General features: G+C 29.6%; 4 protein-coding genes across 7 annotated transcripts in view; 2 read left to right on the top strand and 2 right to left on the bottom strand.

Annotated features, from left to right (window-relative positions):
* Positions 1 to 6: 6 nt before the first annotated feature.
* LOC126848985 (cytochrome c oxidase assembly factor 6 homolog) lies at positions 7 to 3,336 on the bottom strand. Of its 3 annotated transcripts, none has more exons than XM_050590416.1 (5): positions 3,188 to 3,336; positions 2,780 to 2,974; positions 874 to 1,015; positions 676 to 737; positions 7 to 158 (listed from the first exon to the last, which is right to left on the bottom strand). In XM_050590416.1, the coding sequence occupies exons 3-5, from the start codon at positions 1,012 to 1,014 to the stop codon at positions 41 to 43; spliced, it is 321 nt and encodes a 106-aa protein (XP_050446373.1). In that variant the 5' UTR covers position 1,015; positions 2,780 to 2,974; positions 3,188 to 3,336; the 3' UTR covers positions 7 to 40. The 3 variants fall into 3 exon arrangements, with proteins under 3 accessions (XP_050446373.1, XP_050446383.1, XP_050446391.1); XM_050590426.1 differs by lacking the exons at positions 2,780 to 2,974; positions 3,188 to 3,336 and adding exons at positions 1,326 to 1,382; positions 2,325 to 2,538; XM_050590434.1 differs by lacking the exons at positions 2,780 to 2,974; positions 3,188 to 3,336 and adding an exon at positions 2,325 to 2,542.
* Positions 3,337 to 3,662: 326 nt separating this feature from the next.
* Positions 3,663 to 9,262, top strand: LOC126848319 (cullin-4A-like). Its single transcript, XM_050589130.1, is given in 12 exon segments — positions 3,663 to 4,293; positions 5,240 to 5,603; positions 5,681 to 5,869; positions 5,987 to 6,133; positions 6,262 to 6,448; positions 6,532 to 6,724; positions 6,863 to 6,923; positions 6,925 to 7,162; positions 7,396 to 7,626; positions 7,707 to 7,985; positions 8,124 to 8,276; positions 8,516 to 9,262. Coding segments are annotated over 12 exon segments (2,532 nt in total). The 5' UTR covers positions 3,663 to 3,899; the 3' UTR covers positions 8,612 to 9,262.
* Positions 9,263 to 9,600: 338 nt separating this feature from the next.
* On the bottom strand, positions 9,601 to 14,485 carry LOC126848439 (mitochondrial intermediate peptidase). The gene is made up of 10 exons (XM_050589352.1): positions 14,226 to 14,485; positions 13,762 to 14,024; positions 13,235 to 13,421; positions 13,091 to 13,170; positions 12,771 to 12,959; positions 12,555 to 12,696; positions 12,046 to 12,384; positions 11,663 to 11,884; positions 11,319 to 11,549; positions 9,601 to 10,960 (listed from the first exon to the last, which is right to left on the bottom strand). The coding sequence occupies exons 1-10, from the start codon at positions 14,364 to 14,366 to the stop codon at positions 10,646 to 10,648; spliced, it is 2,109 nt and encodes a 702-aa protein (XP_050445309.1). The 5' UTR covers positions 14,367 to 14,485; the 3' UTR covers positions 9,601 to 10,645.
* Positions 14,486 to 14,951: 466 nt separating this feature from the next.
* The window catches only part of LOC126848607 (CCR4-NOT transcription complex subunit 6-like), a 482,736-nt gene continuing 478,191 nt past the window's right edge, over positions 14,952 to 19,496 (top strand). Inside the window, exons 1-3 of one of the 2 annotated variants that reach the window (XM_050589613.1) lie at positions 14,952 to 15,081; positions 16,376 to 16,694; positions 16,789 to 16,970. In XM_050589613.1, the coding sequence (XP_050445570.1) occupies positions 16,387 to 16,694; positions 16,789 to 16,970 (490 nt within the window). In that variant the 5' untranslated portion in view covers positions 14,952 to 15,081; positions 16,376 to 16,386. Of the gene's footprint in view, positions 15,082 to 15,377; positions 15,508 to 16,375; positions 16,695 to 16,788; positions 16,971 to 19,496 lie in introns of those variants that run through there. The other variant, XM_050589622.1, reaches the window with a different exon arrangement.

The following is a 19,496-nucleotide window of genomic DNA, read 5'->3' as shown; positions in this document are numbered from 1 at the left end:
CTCTCTCTCTCTCTCTAGACTATATTAAAATATTTTTAGTTTAGTGTAAATCTTTATTCGTTGCTTGTAAACCGAGAACTGCTTGGCTCTTCTTATCAAATTGCTCCGGCAAATCAGATCTTTCGGAACTTTGCATTTCACCGTTGAGGCAACGTATCCTGCAATTAAGGGAGAATAATCACGTTCTTAAGAATAATACTAATCAAAGAGAAAAACAAAAAGAGAAAAGATGATATAAAAGTAATCAAATTGTGATCAAAACCGTAAAAAGCTGTGCGACGAAGATAAAAAATATTTTATGAGAAAGAGAAATTATATTAGTTTAAGTATATAATATAAAAGCATGTAATCTCGAAATTAACAGATTAGTTTAGTATTATATACTGAGATAAAAAGAATTTTAAAACGGCTTCAAAGTTTTTGCGAAATACCGGTTAAGGATAATAGAATGTCGCAATAAAATCATTGTCCTGTGTTATTTTTAAGCATCTTGTTTATTATATGATCTAACAGAATAAAGATAACAATGTGAAGTCAAAAAACATTTGTATGTGAATAATGTATGAAATTAATTGTTTAACAGTTAATATTAATAGTTCAATTGTAAATTGCTATGAATGGAATACACAATCGATAGATTAGTATTTTGTTTCCTTTAGTTCTTCAGGAACATACTCCCCCTTCTCTATTTGCTCTTTGAACTTCAAGTAATCTCTCTTACGATCAAAGTGTTTCACCTGCATAACAGTGGCATAGAAAAATTGTTAGATAATTAAAAAAAAAATCTAGTTTTTACCATCAATGTTAAGTACAAAATATATACTGAACATATTGTTCTCGAATTATGAAAAGATTACCATTAGTGATACATACCCATTGAGACGGGCAAAATTTTTCATATTGTTTCCTCAATTCTATACATTCTACTTGAGATTTACTTTCATCCAAACATTGCCAATATTCGTCCCTGCGACTCCAACAATTCAAACGATCTTCTTTATTTGGGAAAGACATTCTGTAACATATATATAGAAAAATAGTTATTTAAATATGTATTTGCCTCTTGTAATTATTATTTTTTTAATAATTTCTTTTTTTTCTAGGTATATCTAAAGACATCATCAAACCTTATACAAATAGATAAATGGCATAATTATACATCTTATGGATGAATTTTAATGTACATAGTAAATTTTATTCAATTTGATAATAAGTTTAGATCAACATTCTTCAAAATATACTGTCACATGAGAAATTTTTTTTATCATATTAATAATTATGTAGATAAATATGACAGCAATATGTACATGTAGGAATATACTTACCTAGTGCTTAGTTTTATTATTGAAGCAATTTTAAAAATTCACTCACTCACTTTAAAACTAGAGTCATTAATGCATAATAAAATATACAAAATTATGACAAATGAAATAAGAGAGGCATATATATTGAATATATTTTTGTAAATTATTAATTTATTTTTATTAAAATTTTGATAAAAATGGAAAAAACTTATTTAAATCAGACTGCAGTAAAAAATTATTAATTATTTTATTATTTCAAAAGATTTATTTTAATCATAATAAGAAAATAAACTATTATTTGTATTATATAATTCTTAGACATATTTTCAAATGTTGTATTAATTTCTTTTTTTCTGTTAACTCTTGTTCTCTCTCTTCTCTAATATTTTATCAAAATTTGTAGAATATTATAATATAAATAAATTTATGGAGAATGTATTTTCTATTTTCTCATAATCATGAACATTAATACACATGAACTAAATTAAAAGTATTAAAAAACTGACGAATTCTTTGTTTCAATTGTTTCATTTACTAATGTGATAAGACATACATTTCAATCAATCTCTAATAATCAATTGACATTTTATGTAAAGTAATATAAATATATGATATAAAATTTAAGATATATAGCGTATATATTTTATAATATCATGAAATTGTTAAAAATAAAAAAATACAAGAATCTGTATATTATATCTGTTTAATTATGTGTCATATCATAAATTAAGGAATTAGAAAAAATGCAATATAAAGTTAATAAAATTTCTGTAAACAGAGAAGTGATTGAAAAGTGTTGCAGTTATGTATATTTTTTAAATTTTATATATGTCAAGAGTACAAGTTATTAGAAACTATCATATGTATACAACGATATATATATATATATATATATATATATATATATATATATATATATTTCTTTAATTTAAATAATCCAATAGAATATAGTGCATTTGTATGACAGAATTATGAAATCTAAACAAAACAATTACACATTTTGGTATAGAAATCACATACATTCCTGTTACCGTCACTCACTTACTAGTTTTAATAAAATTTACTTAAAGTTTATTTTTGACTATATAAAAATAGATTCTTGAAAAAATATATCACACATGTGTGGGTGTATGTGTGCTTATGTAACTAAAACTTTGAAAAATATGACATCAATTCAACAAAAAATTATCGCAAATATAAATGGCTATTACATCTTGATTATAGAAATAGTAATGTCGTAAGAAGACAAAATAACATTTTTTTTAATAACACAGTATAACCCCTAAGTTTAAAATTATGAATACGATTATGTAAATGTAATTAAAAGTCAATTATATATTGCGCTATATATGTACATTGCAAAATGATTATTTATCTCTTCAGGAAAATATTTTGCAATATATATTTATTGGATATGTGCTCATAAATGTAAAATGGTTTAATAGTAATTTATCATATGAAAAGATTCGACTAACCTGACTAATTGTGTATCAACGATGTGAAAACGCAATGACAGCTGATGATAATTCGTGCTATCTATACAAAATAATCATTTAATTTTGCTGGTAGATCAAAAGTAAACTTCGTTATACTGTCGATGATTTTTAACAGTTAAACCGGTCAATTCATCGGCTGTGAAGGTTTTGTTCATTCTGTGTAACTTGCAGAATCTATTACATATCAAACACATGCTATTCAGAAATTTTTTATCGTTCTAATATTACCCTATCGAATCCCCATAATTTCTAAAATTAATAATACTATATAAGGTAATTTTTTTATAATTGCTTATGCATAAAAAGTATTTAAAGTTGATTTTAGGAAAACTGAATACAAATAATAATAGGCATGAAAGAAAGAATAAATTGGAGAGGAACAATTACATTTAAATTAATTTATTTTTTTCAGCTCTACTTTCTACTGCTGCATTCTATTTATTTTTTATCTATTCTCAAAATATGAGCATATTTTTCTTTTACTTTAGATATGTAAAGTGTAAAAAACAGGTGTATCAATAGCTTGGAGCCATGAAGCAAGAGAATAACTGAAAGGAATATTGCATATTGCGTGCAGGTTTAAGTAAGACAAATGGAAGAAAGATAAGAAATTCCTGATTGGCTGCGCCATGTTGTTGTTACTGTTATTAGAGAATTCTGATTAGACTTAATTTCTATGTTTAGAAATTTTCGAAGCGCTAAGCGGAATACATTTTAAAGGCCTATCCATTCGTATAATCGCATAAACATATGCATAAGAAAATTGATTGGTCTATTTTGTTATGCACATGTTTATGCGACTGCAAATCCGTCTGGAGCTCTACGAAAAGTACAATCCCCTCTCAATTATTTTTTATCTTTATGGTGTCCATGCGATAGGTGAGATAATTGGGAAAAATAGACGAGAGAAGGCCAGAAGGGTGATCGCTCATGTATACGGCTGTTGCCGATTGTTCGCGAATTCCATCATCCGTCATACGAATGTCCGGAGTGCCGTAAATAAATAAGTTTCTCGACAAGTGCAAAAACAGAGACTGTCGCTACAGAATAAAAATCACGTTACACCAAGACCGGGCCGACGGCCGGACAATGCACGCATATGTCTAGGCCCGGTGGTACTCAGGTTCTGGCCACAAGACAGGTGAAGAGAGCAACCTCCACCAATACCGCAACTACCAACGCTGCCGCCGCTGCTGTTGCTGCTGCTGCTGCTGCTGCTGCCGCCACCGCCGCCAATCTCACGGTGGTGCTGGATTACGCGAGCGCTGCCAAGCGCTACAAGCTGTCCGCGGCTGCGGGCATCGCGCAACCGAACGAGATCAGAGGTGACAAGATCATCATCATGACAGATACGGCAACCGACACGCAGAAGCGGGCCAATTTTTCGGCGTTGACAGTCGGCAATCCGAACGGCGTCAACAATAGGATCTCGCCAAGTCTGGCGAACACGAAACCCGGTTCTGCCAAAAAACTTGTCATCAAGAACTTCAAAAGTAAGCGGAGAATAAGCGCTCTTGCGATAACTTTGACATAACCTCAAAGTCAGCCGTTGACATCTACGGAGATAGTTGTAGTATTTTCATCTCTCTCTCGCTCTCTTTTTCATTTTCTGCTTATATCAGAGATCTGTGATGCGAAATCTTTGATCTTTTGGATGCAATTCGTCGTATAGCTTGAAGATAAGAAGTGTTTTTATTCGATTTGGCAAAACCTACATAACCTAATACACGAATATTGAACTATCGTAACTTGGGAGATCAGTCTTTTCTGATATTTTTTACGTTATTGAATATTATATTATTACAATTAAGTACAATGTTTAACGCGATTTACATGAAAAGCATATTGACGCAATAAATGTCTATTTATAGATGATATATTGAGGAATAATGTTATAATGCAGAAATCTATAAATGGATACTTACAGTTTGACTTGACATTTTGCTTTTATTGCGCTTATATATGTGCATCTTGCGTCATTAAAACTTGTTTCGTAATTAAATAAATATGTCAATAAAATAATTTACATAAAATTAAATAAAACTAAATTAATCCATATCTCTCAATTTTACACAACATAAACCTCTATTCTTGTTGTACATTAAAAACCCTTTTAGATTACTCCAGAAGTTTGAAATTATTTGTAAAAATATTTTAGTATTTTTATTACTATCTCTGTAGTGAGAAAAATTGTTACACACATAAAATTGTTACTGTATAAATCTGAAAAAAATATATCATTAAAATGTTAGACAAACAAAAAGATAGATAGTGTATAATTGTGTACTATATATATATATATATTACACATATATAATAAATTTAAAAAATTTTTAATTACTTTTATAATTAACTTTTAAAAAAATATTTTGGTAAATGTGTCAACCTTTGCTTTGTTTATATTTTATTTGTATCTCAATTACAATGATTTTTTTCTAGATAAACCCAAATTACCAGAGAACTATCAAGAACAGACATGGGAAAAATTACAGGAAGCTGTGATTGCGATACAAACCAGCAAAAGCATTCGCTATTCTCTAGAAGAACTTTATCAGGCAGTTGAAAATATGTGTAATCATAAGATGGCATCAACACTTTACTCAAATTTGACTATTCTAACAGAATCTCACGTGAAGGCTAATATCGAGCAGTTTTTGGCAGAATCCATGGACAGACATATATTTCTGAAGAAGATGAATGAGTGTTGGCAATCACACTGCAGGCAGATGATAATGATCAGGAGCATCTTTCTGTATCTTGACAGAACATATGTTTTACAAAATCCTAGTATTTCATCAATCTGGTAATGTCTAAAATGTTGCTAAAAATTAACTTTGTGTAAAATAATTTGTATTTGCTTTATTCAACTTTCTTTTTCAGGGATATGGGATTGCATCTCTTCAGATTACATATTGTATTGAACAATTTAGTGCAAACGCGCACAGTTGAGGGTCTTCTCATGCTTATAGAAAAGGAACGACAAGGTGACACTGTGGATCGAACACTTCTCAAATCATTGTTAAGAATGTTGTCAGATCTGCAAATCTACCAAGAGGCCTTCGAAACAAAGTATATTGTTGTTAATTTTAGCAAATATTTTTATTAATATTTATTTTACTGGGTATTGTTATAAAAATATCTTGATACGTGCATATTGTAATATATAACTTTATCTTTTTTATTTAGGTTCCTAGTGGCTACAGAAAGATTGTATGCTGCTGAAGGTCAACGATTGATGAATGAACATGATGTTCCTGAATATTTGGCTCATGTGGATAAACGTCTACAAGAAGAAAATGAGCGACTGTTGCATTATCTTGACACAGCAACCAAGTAAATTTTTTTATTATTTTCATTCTTTATATATCTTTAATATAATTTTTAATATATCAAATAAAAAATTATTAAGACTTAAATAATACATTGTTGCAAATAATTTTATAAAATTAACTAACTTTCAGGTGGTCACTTATACATACTGTAGAAAAACAATTATTATCTGAACATATTACTAGCATTTTACAGAAAGGTTTAAGTGGTTTGTTGGATGAAAATAGAATTAGCGATTTATCATTACTTTACAATTTATATAGTCGAATAAAGAATGGCCTTGTGGAGCTTTGCTTGAATTTCAATTGTTATATTAAGGTATATATTTTTGCACTAATGATAAATCATATATAATATAAAATATATATGTAATGTATTATTTAAATTTTATATCTTTTTAGAAAAAAGGCAAGACGATAGTTATAGATCCTGAAAAAGATAAAACAATGGTACAGGAGCTATTAGATTTTAAAGATAAAATGGATAATATAGTTAATACGTGCTTTCATAAAAATGAAAAATTTGCAAATAGTTTAAAAGAAGCTTTTGAAGCTTTTATTAATCAAAGAGCAAACAAACCAGCGGAATTAATAGGTAATATATATGATATATTAATGACATCAATTGCAAATATAATACAATACAAATAGTTATTTAAAAAATTCCAATTATGTTATTGATTCTTAAATTTGAATGCATATTAAAAACAATGAAAACATTTATTGATTTCAGCTAAATTTGTCGATTGTAAATTACGCGCGGGTAACAAAGAAGCGACGGAAGAGGAATTAGAGATTATTAGATAAAATTATGGTACTTTTTCGATTTATTCACGGGAAAGATGTTTTCGAAGCGTTTTACAAAAAGGATTTGGCCAAGCGCTTATTGGTAGGGAAATCAGCTTCTGTAGATGCTGAAAAGTCAATGTTATCTAAATTGAAACAGGAATGCGGTGGTGGATTTACTAGCAAATTAGAAGGAATGTTCAAAGATATGGAACTTAGTAAAGATATCAATATCGCATTCAAACAAGTAAGGAAAATAATAATTTGTATTTTGCAAAAGAAATTTATTATATTGTATATATATTATATACTAAAAAATATATATATATATATATATATATATATATATATATATATATATATTTAATTAATTTGCAGTTTGTATTAACTACTCAACTTTGTTAGCACCTTACATATTCTGTATTTAATGCTAAATTGATCTTGTATAATATGTATTATTTTGATTTTTGTTTTGTCTAGTATGCAGGGAATTTGCAGAGCGAATTAGTGGCAAATAATTTGGACTTGACTGTATCTATACTTACTATGGGATACTGGCCTACATATCCTGTGATGGAAGTCACTCTGCCAATGGAAATGGTGCAGTATCAAGATGTATTTAATAAATTTTATTTAGGAAAACATAGTGGTAGAAAACTGCAGTGGCAGCCGACCTTAGGACATTGTGTATTAAAAGCATGGTTTAATCAGGTATTAAAAAAAAAAACCCGATATTGTGTTTGCAAATACAATTATTTACTAATGCATAAGTATCTTCTATATGAAAATAGGGTAATAAAGAGCTACAGGTGTCATTGTTTCAAGCACTAGTCTTAATCCTGTTCAACGATTCCGATAATCTCTCGTTAGAGGATATCAAGGCCGCAACAAATATCGAGGACGGCGAATTGAGAAGAACCCTCCAATCATTAGCATGCGGAAAAGCTCGTGTTCTTCAAAAGAATCCGCGTGGTCGAGATGTCGCTGATAATGACAGATTCGTATTCAATGCGGAATTTACAAACAAACTATTTAGGATTAAAATCAATCAAATCCAAATGAAAGAAACGGTAATATTCAATACTGAATACAATAAATTTTATTTTACTTTTTAAGATATGTGGAAAAAGTTTATATTATGTTATATGAATTGATTGATTTGGAATTACTTTAGAGAGCTGGAAAGTTATATCTGAGATTTTTTTCAGAATGAAGAACAAAAAGCAACAGAAGAGAGAGTTTATCAAGACAGACAGTATCAAATAGATGCTGCTATTGTCAGAATTATGAAGATGAGAAAAACACTGACACACAATCTTCTTATTAGTGAACTGTATAATCAATTAAAGTTTCCTGTAAAGGTAAATATACTTTTTTATATAAAAAACAGATATAAGCATGTTAGCATAATTCATGTAATGAATTCGATTTTTTACCTAAAATAATATTGTGTATGATCTTCTTTACAAGAGAAATCGGACAGATACATTTGTATCACATGAAAAATATATGAATTATAATTAAGTGTCCTATGTATACAGTGTATTGAGTCCATGTTTATTCATCACATCAATTCATTGAATATTTATTTTTTTTTTAGCCTGCAGATTTAAAGAAACGGATCGAATCTCTCATAGACAGAGATTACATGGAGCGTGACAAGGACAATGCAAATCAATATAATTATGTTGCGTAACCTAAAGCAAATGCCAAAGTTACATCGTTGAATTATTGGATTGATGCTAATTTTTCTAGCAAATTGAATCTATCAGTGTTTGTCTATTGTGAATGTGAACAAGCTCTAGTTCAAGCAAGGTACTATATAATTAATCTGACTCTATCAACATAAAGTTATTACGCGTGTGACCAGTTTATATAAAAGGAAAAAGAAAAGAAGCTCAACACAGTGTGAACTTTCCCTTTGATTTTCATAGTGCATAAGAGACACTGAATGATTGCAGTCCTCCTTTGAGCAGTGTTGTGTTTTTTCTGAATTTTGTAAGAAAAGAAAGGACCAGAACGCGATAATATGCGACATATTAGAATATAACAATTTTTTATGCCAACACAGTTTTTCACAGCATACTTATAATTAAAAGGATGTAATAAAGGATGCAAGATATAATATGCATACAGTGACACTACCATGAAAATAAAGAGTAAGAGTACAATTGCAATATAATTAGTTAATTCAAAAAGTGAACAGTGCAGTATTTATAACAAAAAGCGTACTACGTCTACACACATGCGATTGTGGTACTTGTCTTTCAAATCTACAGATTATTTCTGCTGTATCTTCTCATCGCCTTTTCAGAAATTAAAAGAAAGAAAAAAAATTAAAATAAAATTTTCTCTGGATTCTTTAGAATTATGGATAAAAATAATATAACTTGAAACATATATATATATATATATATACACTGCAGTTTTATCTTAAACATAGTGTATACGTAAGTCCATAATTTTAATTGATAGAATAAAAAATAAAGTGTGCAGTTTATCGTGAATCGAATCTCTAAAAATTATACACGAATCTCTAAAAATTACACACGAATAAATAAGATTTCAATAAGCAGAAAACTTCTATACAATGTAGGATTCGCGATTAATATAAAAATAAAAGATATGTATGTCGTCCAATTATTGAAAATATTGCTGTGCAAGAGTAAATGATCATTCAGTGGCTTATTTCGTGTCCATATATTAAGTTAGTAAATGATACAAATGTGTGTGTAAAGAACAGGAAATGTTCGGCTCTTTTTAATGGAAGCATACGCGGGGAATTTCAATTTAAATCCGGGAAACATCGATATATAAACGCAGTACAATGTAAATACATATTCGAACAGAGAAGAAATTAATTTTTTAATAGAGAAGATAGTACTGCCAGCAAAACACTGTTTTGGTATGTAGTTTATGTTCCCAATAAATCATAACTTTACGTTGCCATGTACAGATTTAGGATAACCTCAGGGGAAGTGAAAAGGTAGAGTATGCATATACGTATAAATTAATATCTACTACAAATTACCTTATGCTGCGTTTGAATTACATGTACAATATTACAAAACTTATTTTTTTGTAATAATTCATAGATTTATCAACATTGTACATAGAGAATATAAAGGATTCTGTACTTATAATAAAATATAATTAAGAGAAAAAAAAAGAAATAATGTTGCTTAATGATATTATATCAATTATTTTTCATGTGAGATTTTGGTTCACAAAACAAAAAATGTAGAAGGAATTTTCACAAAGAGTTCAATTTCTACTATAATATTTTTTAATAACGTTATTTTGATATTGAAGTTAATCTTTGGTCGATTTCTAATGAAAGAATAAGTTAAATCACAAAGAAAAAAAAGAAATAATAAATGATTGAAATATATTCTTCTAACTAAATTTTCAAGTAAATTTTACATTGATATTCAATTTCAATTAAAGGCTTGGTTATAATGTCGAAAATTAAAAATTTGTAGTAAATAACCACTTTGTGATGAAGAAAAATCAATACCACATTAAGGTAAAAATTTGTCATTGAAAACGTAGTAGGATTTCATATGTATATTTATTTAGAAACAATCTGTGTTGTATATTCAATTTTTTCTCATAAAAATGTATTCTGTATGTCCTATTCTGAAGAGTTTGTTTTACAAAACTGTATCCAACACATGTGCAAAATATTAGACATCTGCTACAAAAGCTCAAGTTTTGGTATTGTAACAAGTTATGAAAATTTTATATTATTACGTTGTTTTATGGTTTCCATGTGTAGATTCTTCATATCTACTTCGTTGATTAACGATTTTGCAAATGTAGCAGCAGTAGCTTCTTTGTTTAAGAAATCCGACACTAACTGCAACGCTGGCTTACCACCTCCATGTGCTAAACATTCTTTTCGATAACGATCACCTGCCGATCGACAGAAGGGATCATTATAAAAGTAAGTTCGCCAAATCCAGGCGGCGATTGCACGAGATATTAGATAAGAGTAATATTTTGCGCCATATCCGACCAAATGTGAAAATCTCAATTGCCATGCCTGTAAATATAATAGTGAGATTAATTACATTATTAAAAATTATACATTCTATCTATGATCTATTGTGCCAACTAAAAAATATCCTAGTTTAAATTATCGTTCTATTATTTAATTGCAAAATGTATTATATAATGACTACTTGATCAAATTCTTAAATGAATTAGTTGATAAATAAATTTAAAAATAATTTAATACATCATATAAAAGAGATTGTTCATAAAAAAAAAAAAAAAACAAATAGTATCTTTCATATTTTTATAAGAATTTTAAAACTTTTATAATTACCTACTTTTTGTAAATACAATTTTATATAGATTGATTTGTAGAATTAATAGAGAAACTTAATGAAAGTACATACCGTATTTTCCACATATGGAAGACCATAATATTCCTTTTGTACATCTGCTAAAATCTCACTAGTGGATTTTGTTAGTTTACCACTATGATACACCTGATCCAGCATACTATAGAATACTTGATTTTGTAATTCAGAGGCGCAGAAAATGTTCTTTGAAGCACACAGTTTGTGCAATAAATTTTCCGGCATTGGTTCTTGAGTTTGAAAATGTTTTGCAAATTTCGATACAACCTATGATTGTGTAATAAATTAAAGTACATTACATTTAAATATCAACAAACCTATAGAATATAATTTCAATAACTAAACAATTTATATTATTTATATTATTGCGTATATTTTACCCTAGGATCACTTGCAAAATATTCCATCAGCACACTTGGTACTTCTGCAAAATCTGTACTACATCTAGTACCAGTAACATGCTGATATTTCGTTCGCCCAAGCATAGAATGCAACGCATGGCCCATTTCATGAAACAGATTGTCCACAGATGATGGACTTAATAAACACGGATTTGACCAACGTGGATATGGCAATGATAACATGAGTACAACTATAGGATTCTGAAATCAAAGACGCTATGATAAGATCATCGAAATTTTTGCAATTATATGTAATTGCACAAATATATAAATATATGAACAACGAAAAATCGATAATTTAACTAATAAATAATTAACAATATATCTAGCTCCCTCTCATTAATTATACACTAAATTTATACCTGATAAGAATCATCTGATAGTTGCTTTCCACCTTGGATTGTAAAATGACAGTCTTGATTAGGCTTTCCTGTTCTTTCATAGAAATCGCAATAGATATAACCCAAGATTCCTTCCTCTTCATCTATTACAGCTAATTTATGAACGTTATTCGCCCATACCTCTCCAGATAACACTGGGACAGATTCAAGCCTAACTCCATACAATGATTGCGTAAGAATATTTAAACCCTCCATACAAGCACCAAGGGAAAAGTATGGAGCAAATTCAGTGGTAGAAGTATTTAACCAAGCTTTCTTTGCTTTTGCCATGAAATAGGCAATGTCCCATGGCATCAATTTCTGTTTGATAATTCAAAAAAAAAAAACTTTAAAATTGTGAAACATACATAATATAAAGATTAGATTTTGTGACTGTTAGTCTACATGCTTGATAGTTATATGATTAATGTATCATTGTATAAATAGAATTATAAGTATATAAAGACAAATGAGTAAAGATGGATACAAACTTGTTTCAACTGCGATTCGGCATCTTTCATCTTTTGCATTTCTTGAAAATCTTGTGTTGTTTTAGATTGTAAATTTTCATTTAATATATTAAGAAATTCATTCACAACCTCTGGCGATTCGACTGTACTTCCTTTCACAGCTCTATAAAATAATAAGTTTTTCATTTGTGTTTACATCCATAAAATTGTATTTTTTTTTTATATAATTCATATTACCTGTGTGCATATGTTGGAAATTCACAATATTCTGCCAATAGATGTCTGGAGCTCAAAAGTTCATGTAATAGATAATCTTGTTCTTTATCTGGGATCAGAAACAATTTATATGCCACTTCACGAACAGCAGTATTGGAGGAGTCTGCATAAAATCCTTGCACTGATATCTGACCGTTGTCCGTCACAAAACTGTGAAACGTATCCGATATCAACGAGGTACTTTTCTAAAGCTTATACCTTTGAAAAGTTTTAAACAAAATAATAAAATTCAGAATTTTGAATGGAACACCGCGAGTAATCGATTAAATTACCGCACTTACTATTGCCTGATAACATCAGGTAATGCGTCGGCATTAACTGTCCTCGGAGTGCCAGCACCAGCTATAAATTTTTGACCCACCTAAAAAAAAAAGAAAAAGCTTGTAACAATATAATGATTAAAGATATCATTAAATAATACTTACTTGCAAAATATAATCGTTTAACTCGACTACTTTTCTCCTTTGCCTTTCTGGTAAGTGTATACCACATTGTTCAAAATCGAATAAGAATAATTTAGCCACATGATTGTCTATATCAGATGTCATTTGAATATCACCATTATTTGCTACTTGTTTCAACACATCATACAGTTCACGATGTGTGTTTAATCTGTTAAATATTGAGTTATAAATATAATTGTTATAATTTATAAATCAAGCTTATTAATGGTTAATATTTATCTTTTTTAAAAATTTAAAAAATTTTTCTATTGAAAATAAGAAAATACAGATAGAAGAAAAACTTAACAGAAATTAAAAAAAAATTTAACAGAAAATTACTTCATAAAAAGTATACATTATTAACAAAAATATCAACAAAATATCAACAAATTATTAACAAAAATATCAAGAAAAATCTTTTAAGTTCTACAGATATAATAAAGAAATATCTAAAATAAGGATAGCTGTTATATAACATTTAAATATATAATTTTAAAAGTAAACTTTACTTTTCGACAACGCCACTTATAGTTATACAAGCATCTTCAGCAGCTCGAACATACTGTTGATCGGGATGTGCAACTCTAATAAATTCAGCCATATCTGCTACTTTACATAGTGTATTGGATAATTCGTCAAATATTTCCACCATTTTTCTCTTCCTGTCTTTGCTTACAGCTTCATTGATGAGAACATTCACATGTGTTAACGCACGACTTTTCAATATGTTAAAACCATCTTCACTTTTTAGCTCCGGAATACCAAACAGTCCCTTTAAAATATTTTTAAGCAATAAAATATATAATGCTATAAAAATATAAAGTAATTCTAATACATTATTAATTCTGTTATATATTAGTAATGTTTAAATATTATGCACATATAATATTGTTAATTGAAAAAAATCATTTTTTTTGCATCACTTTGATATTTAGTTTGATCACATGGTTAAACGTACGCGATATATACTTACCGTTTCTTTCGTCAATATATTTACCGAGTGATTTTCATCATTAACAGCGGAATTAAATGCCGTGGCGAGATGTGACCACGTGTTTAATTTCCTACCACTTCGTATATTTCGAAAAATTTGTTTCTCAAATATTCGTAGCATCTTTTAGAAATGTGAAAATTATATGCAGACAAATTATTAGCAGAACTACAGGTTATATCGAATATACATAGGATCTAGACTTTGTTTCGCTAGTACTTTTTACATTCGAAAGTTTTTCGGTTTCTCTCTCTCTCTCTCTCTCTCTTTCTGTTTTTTTCTCACTCTTTTATATTAAAATACTTAAAAAAAAACGATCACATCAAAATTTCTAATAATGATATAATATAATAATATAATAAATTTTTTTAAATTTTGCTATTGATTATTTTAAAAGTTAATTAACAATTTAGTTTAATTACTGTAGAAACAATATTTGTATATATATATATATATATATGTATATTATATTGTGATAAATTCACGTTGGTACTTCAGTTCGATACTTCGAGAATCGCAATTGTATTTCGATAGATTTCGAATCGCAGTTAGTAACGAACGTGGCGCGATGGCTCGCTGGAGTCGGATTCGAATCGCTCCGCATTTCTCGCGATTGTTACCGTTTAAAAGTGAATCTCACGAATAATTATCACGAGTATATTTCATAAAACGACGGAAGTTATCTTTAATGTAACGACACCTCTCGCAGTCGCCGCTATCATGATTATCGTATTCGCGGTCCGCTTTCGTAGGTTCGATATAGATCAAAATTCATATTTCGCGTTATTCTTTCTCCGAAGTACGACAAAAAATGCGATGGACGCAAGCTGATTGCCAGGTATACAAATATATTATGCATGTATTGCGTTCTCTATAATTGGATTATCGTATCGGTCATATTTTGGGGGGAAGATTATTTATTGCTCTAGTCATGTTATATTCGCAATAAAATCTTTGCTACGGGAATGGGTTCCGGAAATGTTAGTCGCTTGAAGATATCCAAGAAGGAGCAGGCTCGCCAACCGTTCAAATCTTCTAGCCAATTTTCTCTAACGTCGTGATATTGGTATTACTCGTGAATCGTTCCTCACGACGTCGGCTGCTTCGGAAAGATTCGGCCAATCAGGTAGCTCCGTTTGGCGCACGATCGGTGCAGTTGATAAATGGAGGATCCGTGTTTGTCAAGGTAGTTTTGTTTACGCGGAAATTTTCTCTCGGTAACAACTCTTCGCGTGTTCCGTTTGTGCTGAAGAGGTAGATGAAGGTATGTAATGCCGCTCCGTGCTTGAGCCGTTGTTTTCGATACGCGCCGTCACGTGCTCGCCGAGAAAATCACGCGAACGCGTCGACTTGTCGTCGTGAGCGTACGAATCTTCTCGGCAGGACGAGTAGTTGACGCTAAAAAAATTCACCATCATCTGGCGAAAATCGCGATTTAACTCTTTCCGGATAGTCTAGCATCACATTTTGCGTCAAAATCGGCGAATTTCCGCCACGTATAACTAGCGTGAGCCGCGAAAACTTTATTTTATTCTCATAGGTTATGGGCTCGTACCTGGTGTATCATTAGTATGGAATAGATAAAATCGTTTGTCTCATAATGTTTGTTTGCATTATTTTTATGTAATTATGAATTTAAGAGATGTTTTTGTGTTTGATACATGATAGAATTGATACAGATTGCTACATTTTCTGTCGTCTTTCACTGAGGCTGTGATCACTGAAGTACAAACTTGATGATTGTTCTAGTAATTGACTTGTTAACAGTGTTAATTTTTTACAGAAGTTATATTCTATCTCTCATATATGTGTGTCTTTTCTTATTTTCTTTTCTTACAAATAATCAAGTTGCGAATCAAGAAATATATATATCGTCAACTTTTTTCAAGTTTCAATAAATAAGTCATATAACTATAATAAAGTGATTTATGCAAAGTTTTTTTATATACTTGATAAGAAATCAAGTTATATCTAAGAGATATATTATAATTAATTATATTTTTGTTCTTGATAATTATGTGCAAAAAATAATATGACAGTAAATTGATTTTGCATAACAGTCAAACTATAAAAACTCTTGAATGCAAAATATTATTACTTTAACAAAAATTTTTTGCTTTTTTCTATTCTAGAATATCATAACATGTCCCGCAATCATAAGGACAAGTATGAGAACTCCAACCCGCGTCGTATTTACACACTCATGTGCCCTGAGGACTATCAATCGGGGAAGAAATCTCATTGGTCGGAGTTGGAGATAACAGGCAGTATAAGAAATCTAAGCCCCAACTTGTGGCAAATGATTCATCTGACAGCTTTGTATCTGAACGACAATAGTCTGCAGAGAGTACCAGCTGAAATTGGTCGTCTTGCCAACTTGCGCATTCTAGATCTCAGCAGCAATAAGCTGCGTAGTTTGCCTGCTGAACTGGGGGACCTTATCTACCTCAGGTAAGATAAAGTACAAACAGAATTAAATCGAGAAACCTTAATGAATAGTGCTCTGTAGATCTTTTTTATTGTAAAATTTCTTATATTGTTTCAGGGAGTTGTTATTGAACCAAAACTACCTTCGCGTGTTACCGTACGAACTAGGGAAATTGTTCCAATTACAAGTGCTTGGACTTCAAGGAAATCCACTCAGCAAGGATGTATTGACATTGTATGGAACTGGGGAGCCTGCAGGGACAAACAAGCTGCTGACATACATGTTGGACAACTTACAAGGTAAGTTTTACCTGTTGAGAGAAAAGAATTGTTGAAGATATTAGAATGCAGCTTTTCTTTCAAAAATTATTTATATATTTTCTGCCAGAGACTCAATACATATATTTATATCAATAATGAAATTTACAAGTATTTATATTGAGAGAAAGACAGAATTAAAGATTGACATGAAAAATCTCTTATATCAGAAAGAAAAATATTTTATTATGAATTAATTTGTTATTCATAATATAATTCATTATTGAATAAAATGGTTAAATTAATTGTTTAAATACACCAAGATAAAATATAATTGTATAGCGCCTAAATCAATATCGAATGATATTTGTAATCTTTTTTTTTTCAAAATATATGTTTAATATTGTGCATATAAAAGAATAAAAAATAAGAAATATATTAATTAAAAATTGTTTAATGTATCTTTATATAATATACAATAATAATTTTTAAATATATTAAAAATATATATGATAATATATAAAAATAATTTAAATTAATCTTGATTAAGTTTATTAATAACTTAAGTTGAATTAGAGTAATTTCTAATTTCTTTTTACACAATTTGCAAACGGATGGAAAGACGCATTGCTTGAAGACACGCAGGGGCTTTGATGAAACTGATCCCCGATATTTTGCAATCCGACAACTGTAAATTACGATACGCAACAAAGTAGAGTAGACTCCTGTAGGCAATACTCAAATGATATAAATACAATGGGCACACTTAGGCCAATTATGGCGTAATTGTAATCATGTTACTTCTGAAAAATCGTGACAACGATGCTGCACTTAGAGATCTCCACTGATACAATGCACATAAATTTGTTTCCGACACTTTGGCTCTCACACGCATAGATTGTCAAATATGTCTACATAAATCATTATGAATGTACTTTCGCACAATCATATTTGTCGATTCAATGGTTTCGCGAAAGCCTATACAACAATCCGCGAATTCCGTCGTGTATGTGCGTTCAAAAGCAAATTTTACCCCTTTGCAGATAATTTTGCATCTTTATATGAAGGATATGCAACTCATTAAGAAAAAAACCGTTATTTTCATGAATGAGTTTTAACTATTTTGATCCTGCTGTTAAATCATTAGTATTAATATTAGTTCAAAATTATTTTTGAACTTGCACAAATTAAAGGCTATATATTAAAATAAAATATGTATATATTAAAGTAAAATTAAAATAAAAATTTACAGAACTTATTTGTATATAAATTTTGATTTTCGCGTATAAATTTGTTACGCATATAAATTCATTACGCGTACAAATTCATTTATAAAAAACTTAAAAAATTATTTTATTTCACATCTTATAAAAGATGAATTAAAAAGACTCATTAAACATTTGTTATATTTATAATTATCTTTACACGTAATTGGATATATAATTCTATGCTTGCAATATAAAACAGATTTCCTGCCTAAGAGATATAAATTTTGATATCTTTATAATATATATTTATGTGTGTGTGCTATGGCAATCATTCTTACATTATTCTACAAATAAGAATTAATATATTATATTAATAAATAATAATTAATATATCATATATTAATAAATCAGAATTCTATAATTAAAAATTATGTAAGAAGATATCTGAAATCAGTACTATATATTTTACATAAGAGAGAGTTTCCATATTTGATTATTTATCTTAATGGCATGTATGTATTTGCAATACTACATTTTTGCAAAGTTTTTCCGAAAAAATGAGCTTGCTAACTTATGTATTTTTTTGCTTTTTTAATATATATTATACATTTTCTCATCCCATAAAAGAACAAGAATATCTCGACAGAGAGATGTGTACAAGATGCATTCGACGGCGGTACTCCGATAAAATATAAATATCCTTTCCACGTGATTTGAGATAAGAGGGTAACTCCGTGTGAAACGAAAGGGAAGAGAAGATAGAAAGAGAAGTAGATGAAAAGGATGATGAGCGGAAACATCCTGATGCCGCTACGAAGAAGCGGCGAGGGAGTCGCGGAGGGAAAATGATTGGCAATGACGTACAGTGTGGTATTGTGATATCGAATAATAAAAGTTCCGAAGAGAACAATGGATAAACGGAATAGTACAGCTGAGACCTTTCGATCGGATAAGTGGCAAAAATGTGCACAACACAATAGATAGGAGCACGCCCTACAACGAGGGAGTCTCCTCTTTCTATCTCTCTTTCTCTAACTATAATTTGTTCTCCATGCGTTCATTTTCGATGGAGCGTAAATCCAAGCTCGATCAGCCTATCAACCCACCTACTCCTGGACACACCTATCCATCCGACCATACATAACAAAAAAGATTAACATTCGCGGAATTGCACATAGCGGTTAAAAAGATACTTATTGTCAGAAAAAAACTATCACAAAAAATCTTTCTTATCTAAACATTTACACAAAGCATTGCTGATTTTTAAATTTTTTATTACCTTGGAAAAAAAGTATAGTATAAATCTCCTGAAGGCGTCCGAATGAAACACATAATGGCATCATGAATGATTTCATAGTAG

This window comes from Cataglyphis hispanica, chromosome 1, assembly GCF_021464435.1.
Source record: "Cataglyphis hispanica isolate Lineage 1 chromosome 1, ULB_Chis1_1.0, whole genome shotgun sequence".
Taxonomy (NCBI): Eukaryota; Metazoa; Arthropoda; class Insecta; order Hymenoptera; family Formicidae; genus Cataglyphis; species Cataglyphis hispanica.
The sequence above is the reverse complement of the archived record's forward strand: the minus strand, read 5'-3'. Positions and strand labels throughout refer to the sequence as shown.

What these genes read in the sequence shown, in the direction of transcription:
- LOC126848985 (XM_050590416.1), bottom strand. Translation starts at nt 1,014, where the DNA reads ATGTCTTTCCCAAATAAAGAAGATCGTTTGAATTGTTGGAGTCGCAGG. An exon ending in AATTTTGCCCGTCTCAATGG is followed by an intron (nt 738 to 873) that starts GTATGTATCACT and finishes ACTGTTATGCAG; the next exon opens with GTGAAACACTTTGATCGTAA. An exon ending in GAGCAAATAGAGAAGGGGGA is followed by an intron (nt 159 to 675) that starts GTATGTTCCTGA and finishes CCTTAATTGCAG; the next exon opens with GATACGTTGCCTCAACGGTG.
- LOC126848439 (XM_050589352.1), bottom strand. Translation starts at nt 14,366, where the DNA reads ATGCTACGAATATTTGAGAAACAAATTTTTCGAAATATACGAAGTGGT. An exon ending in ATAAGTGGCGTTGTCGAAAA is followed by an intron (nt 13,422 to 13,761) that starts GTAAAGTTTACT and finishes AATATTTAACAG; the next exon opens with ATTAAACACACATCGTGAAC. An exon ending in TATCAGATGATTCTTATCAG is followed by an intron (nt 11,885 to 12,045) that starts GTATAAATTTAG and finishes CTTTGATTTCAG; the next exon opens with AATCCTATAGTTGTACTCAT.